Source organism: Balaenoptera ricei, chromosome 2 (genome assembly GCF_028023285.1).
Source record: "Balaenoptera ricei isolate mBalRic1 chromosome 2, mBalRic1.hap2, whole genome shotgun sequence".
NCBI classification, from domain to species: domain Eukaryota; kingdom Metazoa; phylum Chordata; class Mammalia; order Artiodactyla; family Balaenopteridae; genus Balaenoptera; species Balaenoptera ricei.
Genome location: NC_082640.1, coordinates 185,062,740 through 185,071,362, shown reverse-complemented (window position 1 = coordinate 185,071,362; position 8,623 = coordinate 185,062,740). Strand labels below are relative to the sequence as shown.

At 48.4% G+C, this 8,623-nt stretch overlaps 1 protein-coding gene across 1 annotated transcript; it reads left to right on the top strand.

The window, feature by feature from the left end:
- The first annotated feature begins 422 nt into the window (after positions 1–422).
- On the top strand, positions 423–5,987 carry HSP90AA1 (heat shock protein 90 alpha family class A member 1). The gene is made up of 11 exons (XM_059915017.1): positions 423–577; positions 1,045–1,206; positions 1,299–1,665; positions 1,973–2,106; positions 2,404–2,724; positions 2,945–3,110; positions 3,285–3,475; positions 3,585–3,732; positions 3,957–4,225; positions 4,541–4,874; positions 5,182–5,987. Exons 2-11 carry the CDS (start codon positions 1,045–1,047, stop codon positions 5,289–5,291), a joined length of 2,202 nt encoding a protein of 733 aa, XP_059771000.1. The 5' UTR covers positions 423–577; the 3' UTR covers positions 5,292–5,987.
- The last annotated feature ends 2,636 nt before the right edge of the window (positions 5,988–8,623 follow it).

Below are 8,623 nucleotides of genomic sequence, written 5' to 3'. Positions count from 1 at the left end.
AGCTTCCACAACCTGGGGACACGTTTTAACCACCTAGAGTTTACTTTTCTGCACTTCACACAGCCGCGAGCACGCGCACTCAATCCCCGGTCGCACTCCCCGCGGCCTGGACAGGGGTGGCGGTTCACCAGGGCGGCCGTTGGGCCGACGCGCGCCGAGCAGGGGTCGTGGGGCCGGCCGACGGCGCGCAGAACGCAGCGGGCGCGGGGGCGGGGCTGGGGGGGGTGACGGCCCCGGAAGGCGCGAGACCTTCCCGACAGTTTCAGGCCGCACAGGCGCGCAGGCGCCCTGCGGTCCGCGCGGGTGCGCGCGGCGCGGCCGTGGGGGGCGGGGCGCGAGGGCGCGGGGTCGCGCGGGCCCGGGGTAGGGGCGGTCGGCGTCCAGGGCGCAGGCGCAGGCGCGCGGCCGCGGCGGCGGTTGGGGAGGGTTCTTCCGGAAGGTTCGGGAGGCTTCTGGAAAAGGCGCCGCGCGCTGGGCGGGCACGCCTCTATATAAGGGAGGCGCGGGGACGGCGCGCCAGTTGCTTCTGCGTCCTGGTGCTGCGTCGCTGTGGAACGTTTGTGGTCCTTTATCCGAGGTGAGGGGGCGGCGGGGCTCCGCCGGGATCCGGGGCCGGGCGGGGGAAGGCGGCGGGTGCACCCCCCTCCCCTCGGGGCCCGTCGGCCGGCGGCGCCGGGGCGGCCGTGGCGTCTCGCAGGCCTCGGGCCTGCAGCGGCCTCTTCTCCCCTCCCCCCCCCCCCGCGGGAGCGGGCGGGCCTGGGGGCTCCGGGGAAGCGGGGGCCGCGGGGGCCGCGGGGGCCTGGGTTCTGCGCCTCGGGAGGAGTCCCCGGGCCCGGTTCCCGGCCGGGGGGGTGGGGGGCTTCATGGCAGAGGCGCGCGGGAGCGGCGCCTGTGCGGCCGGCGTGGGCTGCGGAGGCTCTGGGGCCCCGGAATGAGGTCATCCTTTTGTCAGCCGGCGCCTCGTGCGCGCACCGGCCTCCGAAGCGGGCGCGGGACGTGGCGGGACCCCGTCCGGCGGTCTCACTGGCTCCGTGTTCTCTCCAGATGCCCGAGGAAACCCAGACCCAAGACCAGCCGATGGAGGAGGAGGAGGTGGAGACGTTCGCCTTCCAGGCGGAAATTGCCCAGTTGATGTCGCTGATCATCAACACGTTCTACTCGAATAAAGAGATCTTTTTGAGGGAGCTTATTTCAAATTCGTCCGATGTAAGTCTTTCAATGCAGAATTTGGATTTAGTTTCGGTATAAAATTCACCATTTAGGAGCCTTGTGCGTAATCTTCTGTGTTTTTATAATAGGCTCTGGACAAGATAAGGTATGAGAGCTTGACAGATCCCAGTAAACTAGATTCTGGGAAAGAGCTGCATATTAACCTCATTCCGAACAAGCATGATCGAACGCTCACTATTGTGGACACCGGGATTGGAATGACCAAGGCCGATTTGATCAACAATCTTGGTACCATCGCCAAGTCTGGGACCAAGGCGTTCATGGAGGCTTTACAGGCTGGTGCAGATATTTCTATGATTGGCCAGTTTGGTGTTGGGTTTTATTCGGCCTATTTGGTGGCCGAGAAGGTGACCGTTATCACCAAGCACAACGACGATGAGCAGTACGCCTGGGAGTCTTCTGCAGGAGGATCCTTCACAGTCAGGACTGACACGGGTAGGCATCTGACGGAACACCTTGTGGCGGGTGGGGTGCTGTAGGCAGTGGACCCCTGAAGGTGCTGTGAAGTTTGTGTTTAAAAATAAACAAACTTGTGTTTCCCTGAAGTGTGATAGCCTGCCCTTGTGGTGGTTTATCTTGGCCGTTAACTGCTTTGGGAGTCTTTTCATTTGCAGTAAAGGTAAACCCCTGCTTCATAGGCTGTTAAAATAACTACTAGGAGAGCTAAATTGATAGTATATTTGTTAATCTTGATTAGGCCATTGAGATTGAAATTGAGCTCGTTTCTCCATTTCCTTTTCAGGGGAGCCTATGGGTCGTGGAACAAAAGTTATTCTGCATCTTAAAGAAGACCAAACTGAGTACTTAGAGGAACGGAGAATAAAAGAGATTGTGAAGAAGCACTCTCAGTTTATTGGCTATCCCATCACTCTTTTTGTGAGTTTCTGTATATTTTTCATGTAGGTAACCAAAGCGACTGAATTGAAATCTTTAGTTCTTAGAGTCCTTGATAAAAGAAGAGTTCTGAATTTACAGTATTTATTGGGCTGGTGGGTGGAGCTCTGTCTTACTCTGTCCAGGCACCCAGGGCTATTGAGATATATCAGAAACTGATGAGTAGCTTTCTGGCTACTTAATGTTTTCAATTGGTTTTGGGTGTAAGTGCCTCAGTGCTGTTTAGCTTATTTTTTTATTTCTGGGATGGAGAGGTGACGTGATTTACGTCTTTTGAAGGTGGAGAAGGAACGTGATAAAGAAGTCAGTGACGATGAGGCAGAAGAAAAGGAAGACAAAGAAGAAGAAAAGGAAAAAGAAGAAAAGGAGTCTGAGGACAAACCTGAGATAGAAGACGTTGGCTCTGATGAAGAGGAAGAAGAAAAGAAGGATGGTGACAAGAAGAAAAAGAAAAAGATCAAGGAGAAATACATTGATCAAGAAGAACTGAACAAAACAAAGCCTATTTGGACCAGAAATCCTGATGACATTAGCAACGAAGAGTACGGAGAGTTCTACAAGAGCTTGACCAATGACTGGGAAGATCACTTGGCAGTGAAGGTGAGTGCTGAGAGCTTCAAATCTAGTGTCTCTCCAGGTGGTCTGCCTCAAACCGTTAAATTTGAGGGTGGTTTCTGGCAGCTTTCTCTTGCCCACTGCCCCATCTTTCTCCCAAAGTCTTCAACTTATGTAACTGCAAGTGTTTGGCTGTGGGGTTTAAGAGGTACCTGTTGGTGAAAGTTGATTGCACTATCTTGATCTTGGCTGTGTTTTATTACAGCATTTTTCAGTTGAAGGACAGTTGGAATTCAGAGCTCTTCTTTTTGTCCCAAGACGTGCTCCCTTTGACCTGTTCGAAAACAGAAAGAAAAAGAACAACATTAAGTTGTACGTTCGCAGAGTTTTCATCATGGATAACTGTGAGGAGCTCATCCCTGAGTATCTGAGTAAGTAGAGTTGGGTGTAAAGAACGGTCACTGTCACTGGTCAAAGAAATTCATCCTATCAATTCCCGATCTTTAAAGGGGAAAAAATCGTTCATCTGTGGTATTTCGGGTTTACGTTTCTGTCGGTTTTTGTCTTCGGAGTGACCGTGAGTGCATTTGGTCTGTTTTTTTCAGATTTCATTAGAGGTGTGGTGGACTCTGAGGATCTCCCTCTCAACATTTCCCGTGAGATGTTGCAACAAAGCAAAATTTTGAAAGTTATTAGGAAGAATTTGGTCAAAAAATGCTTAGAACTCTTCACTGAACTGGCGGAAGACAAAGAGAACTACAAGAAGTTTTATGAGCAGTTCTCTAAAAACATCAAGGTTAGTTATAAACACATTGGACCAATAGGACTGGGAATCAAACTGGCTTCTCATTTTAAATGATTTCTTAATGCAGAGAAAGTCGTCCTAAAGCTAACCTGTTTTTCAGCTTGGGATACATGAAGATTCTCAAAATCGGAAGAAACTTTCGGAGCTGTTGCGGTACTACACTTCTGCTTCTGGTGATGAGATGGTCTCTCTCAAGGACTATTGCACAAGGATGAAGGAAAACCAGAAACACATCTATTACATCACAGGTAATGGGCGGTAAATGTTAGTCGTATCTTTGTGCTTGTCATTCCATAGGAACCGTTGGGTGTGCTTTCTACCCATGTGGTGTTACATATAAATTAGTAGGGGTTGATCTAGGCAACATAGTGTGAGCCAGCTTTTGTTTGTGGTTAGATCAAACTACATAGGAAAAAAGAAAAGGAAATGAAACTACTTCCTGTTAAGGATCTAAAACTTTTTCATGTATCAGGTGAGACTAAGGACCAGGTAGCTAACTCTGCCTTTGTGGAACGTCTGCGGAAGCATGGCTTGGAAGTGATCTACATGATTGAGCCTATTGATGAGTATTGTGTGCAACAGCTGAAGGAGTTTGAGGGGAAGACCTTAGTGTCAGTCACCAAAGAGGGCCTGGAACTTCCAGAGGACGAAGAAGAGAAAAAGAAGCAGGAAGAAAAAAAGACGAAGTTTGAGAACCTCTGCAAAATCATGAAGGACATCTTGGAGAAGAAAGTTGAAAAGGTGTGTGAATACAGTCTTCTCACCTACATTTAAAAGGAGTGTCAGGTGTTTTTCAAACTGAAGTTTTCTTAACTTACTAATAGAAAACTTTAGCATTTCCGTTTAGTGATGGATATAGATCTCAAGATCCTTAAAGACTTCAAGTGTAAGAGAACTCACAGGAAGAAAGCGTTAGGTATCTGAGCTTGCAAATAGTATTTCTGATTCGTCAGTGCTGAAGTTCCTTAAATGTTCATAATAAAGCTGACGACAAGTACTTACAAGTTAGAATATGAAATCTTCTTGGGCCTAGTTATCGCTGTGTTTTGATTACAGGTGGTCGTGTCTAACCGATTGGTGACGTCCCCGTGCTGCATCGTCACAAGCACATACGGCTGGACCGCAAACATGGAAAGGATCATGAAGGCGCAGGCGCTGAGGGACAACTCCACAATGGGCTACATGGCCGCCAAGAAGCACCTGGAGATAAACCCTGACCATTCCATCATTGAGACCTTGAGGCAGAAGGCAGAGGCTGACAAGAATGACAAGTCTGTGAAGGACCTGGTCATCCTGCTGTACGAGACGGCTCTCCTGTCTTCTGGCTTCAGTCTGGAGGATCCCCAGACACATGCTAACAGGATCTATAGGATGATCAAACTTGGTCTTGGTAAGCCTTGTGCAAATACCACCTGTCAGTACTATTGGGGGAAAAGCTTAAACACATGACTGTTGAAAAGGGTAACGTAACTTTCAGCAATTTGAACAGAGTTGGGCTGTCCCATTCAGTTTGGGAAACCCTAAGTCACATGAGTTCAAGGGGTGTGAAACAGGCCTTTTGATTGTACAGGATGAAAAATGAAACAGGGTCATATACCCTGTAATTGCTCAGCCTTGGGGAGTGGGTATGAACCGGCAGTGTTGGGATAGTTAGGTGGCTTTAGGAAATCTCATCCACGGTGTTCATTTCCAAAAAGGTATTGATGAAGATGACCCCACTGCTGACGACAGCAGTGCCGCTGTAACCGAGGAGATGCCGCCCCTCGAAGGAGACGACGACACGTCCCGCATGGAAGAAGTAGACTGAGCTCTGCCTGAGGATTACGTGGCCGCGTGTTCAGCACTCTTGTCCTTCATTTCTTCTGATAATATGTTTTCAAGTATTTCTTTATTTTTGTTAACATTTAAAAACCTGTATGGCATGACAACTACTTAAGGGGAAGATAAGATTTCTTTCTACTAAGTGTGATACTGTGATACTTTAGGCACTAAAAGCAGAGCTAGTTTTTTTCTAGTTTGTTTCATGTTGGCTCATTTTAACAGACGGAAGTAGCGTTTGTTGTAAGGTGTATGTAACCTACGGTAACTTCATGGTCTGAAGTGTTTAGCTATCAAGCGGATTCTTTAGTAGACCAAATCTTCTGTCACTGAAGTGTTTTGAAGTATATACCTTGATGTTTAAAAGAAAATATTTCTTAAAGCAACTTTCATCTTCTGGGATTTACTTTTCAAACCTTCCGCCGCCTGTACTGACTGCATGTGCCAGGCCCCTAGCAATTAGTATATGTTCAACTGAACCAACTTGACGGGTGTCACTGTCCGTACAGAGGGCTTGTTTTCCAAAGAAAAGTGTTGTTGAGAGTAGCAAAATTACAAGCCTATCTAGGCATGTTGTAAAGCTGTTTGAGAAGTGACTCTGAGCAAGTTTTGTGAATGGAGACGTAGTGCTCAAGTCACATTCTGCTTTAAAAGTTGTAACAAATACAGATAAATTAAAAAGAAACTTATTTGAAAATGTCTTATTTTGGGGGGGTGGTATAAATGACGGGATGGTCCCAGAATGTAAAATGTTAGGTGTGTACGTCTTGCCTACGAGGAGTCAAGGAAGTAGATGATTGGTGTTGGCTGTCAGAGTCTTACTACTGTGACCTGCCCAGCGTGCCCTCAGGTGGCAGGTGGGGGATGAGCATATGTTCTCGTGATGTGTCTTTTGGGGATTTTTGGTTTTGGTTTTTTTTTGGCTGTGCAGCATGCAGGATCTTAGGTGGTATCTTAGTTCCCTGACCAGGGATTGAACCCACGCCCCCTGCAGTGGAAGCATGGAGTCTTAAATACTGGACGACCAGGGAATTCCCAGAGCATATAGCCTTAAAAGACACAGATGAGAACAGGTGAATCTGACACTGTGTGTTAAATTTCCTAATAACAGCTATTCTCCCGTAGGATTTTCATGTCCAAGCTGCGCTTTGATGGTATTTGTGAAACGTATCTGATGCTCCCTGAACTACCTTGGCCTTATGCATGTTGGAAAGTTCTTTACCACACCTACGTAATGAGTGCTACCTGACACCACCTCTGCTCCTGGGTCTCTGGTTCTTTACTGAGCGTCAGGCAAGGTGGGTGTAGAGAAGGTTGCTGGTAGCTGTGAGCAGCAAGTTCGAGAGGCGGTAAGCTTTGGGAAAGTTGGTGGTAGCAGGTCTATACAGGATTTGGATGCTAAGCCTAAGTCCACATAAAGAGTGACAGTGATTAATAGGGGTCAGGGAGAGGACTTGAGTCTTTATACTGTGGAAGGTCTGTCACCTAGTGGTTATTGGGTACCAAGTGCCTGGTAAAGTAATCGCCTTTAATCCTTATAATCTTCAGCAGAAGTTCTTACCTCCCATTTGTCTAAGGAGAGAATTGAGGTGTCCACACTGTTCTGGAATTAGGAATTGGAAGGCCAGGGCAAAGGGGAAGTTTTCTTCCATGTTTCCCATGTCTAGTAGGAATATAGAGGATTCCACTTAAAAGGAGCATTTCAGGGAAACAAACTGAGAGCCTCTATAAATAGTCTCCCACTTAAAAAATCTCCCACTGAGCATGTTTTCCGAGTTACTGGAAAGCATTTATGGCAGATACGTGTACTTTGGAACTGTACTACCCCCGGAACTCGTACGCCAGTGACTGGACCATGGAGACCGTGGTCTCCCAGCCCCGGGAGGTGGGGTGGTGGTGAGGAGTGGAGCTGAGGGACACACGAACACGACCTGGAGGTGACGCTCCTCAGGCTGGCGGGGTCTCGAGCCAGCTGCTGCCAAGTCCAGGGTTAGGTCCCACCCTGCCTAGGAGAGTAGCAAGTGCTGAAAAGCAGAGATAAAGGTGTGGTGCGAGGTGGAAAAGCATTCCTTATTCACAGATGATGTGGCTGTGAGGACAGTCAGAAAGGGATCTACAAAATTGGTACAAGAATAAATACAGCGAAATCCTAAGAGATGAGATCAAATTGAAATTTTGTTAGCAACAAAAAACAGTCATTAATATTTTAAAATTCATAATACCATATAGGAATAAATTCTTTACAAGAAGTTTTGCCAAGACCTGTATGCTGAGAACTGAGAAAACAAGAGATCTAGGTAAACAAAGTGCAAGAAGCCAGACAGAAAGAGCTACCTACTGTGATTGCATTTTCATAAAATTCTAGAAGAGGCACAACTGTGACAACAAAAAGCAGCTCAGTGGGTTGCCTGGCGCCAGGAGTCCTAGTAGGAACATAACTGCAGAGGGACAAGAGTCCGTGCCCCAAAACTTGAGGCGATGGCTGCCCAGGTGTATATGTTTGTTAAAATTCACACAAAATGGGTGAATTGTAACGGTGTGTCGTACATGAGTGTGCATGACTAGCAAATGAAAAAAGCAACGCAAAGGTACAGAAAGCACTCTACTGGGGTTCAAAAGTGACTGAGCCGGCCATGTCCCTGCACCTCATTACTTGTAAATTGGAGCCAATAATACCTTAAAAGCCTGTCCTGGCACTTACTAGGTAGTGGGCTTAGCAGGTGCCTGGTCAGGTAGGGCCTTTCCTCCTGTTCTGTGAGTCCTGCGAGGTTGCCTTACTTACTTGGGCTCAGGTCCGCAAGTGCCAGCCCCCTCTAGCTTACTGTGCCCTCGCTGTCTCTCGGGCCTCAGAACTTTCAGTAGTTCCTACCAAGCACGGATTTGTCATGTTTTGATTGAATGCCACCGAAGGACCAGCCCTGCACACAGATGAGAGGTGCATCACTGGGGAAGGTGGCCACGGGTGAAGGCCATGGAGCCCCAACTGAGGTGGAAGCCCAGAGCTAGGAGGGGTCAGCTGGTGGGGCAGGGCTGGGGAGGGGGGGTGCTCCAGGAAGGGGGTGGCAGCTGATACAAAGCTGACCCCACTTCAACAAAGAAGTGGGGGGCTTCCCAGCATAATAAGCAAGGCTTGAGAGGCTGGATGTGTGAGATCTGGGGAACACATGGGCGTCCGAGGAGAGAAAGCTGGAGGGTGAAACTGATTAACTGTGTGTGCCTTGAGCGTGAACCATTAGCCTCGGGCCTGGATTGGAGACTGTCCAGCAACTTAGCCAATGGGAAGGCAGTTGCTATGGTCTGCCATGGGGCTGCTTTTTTAGG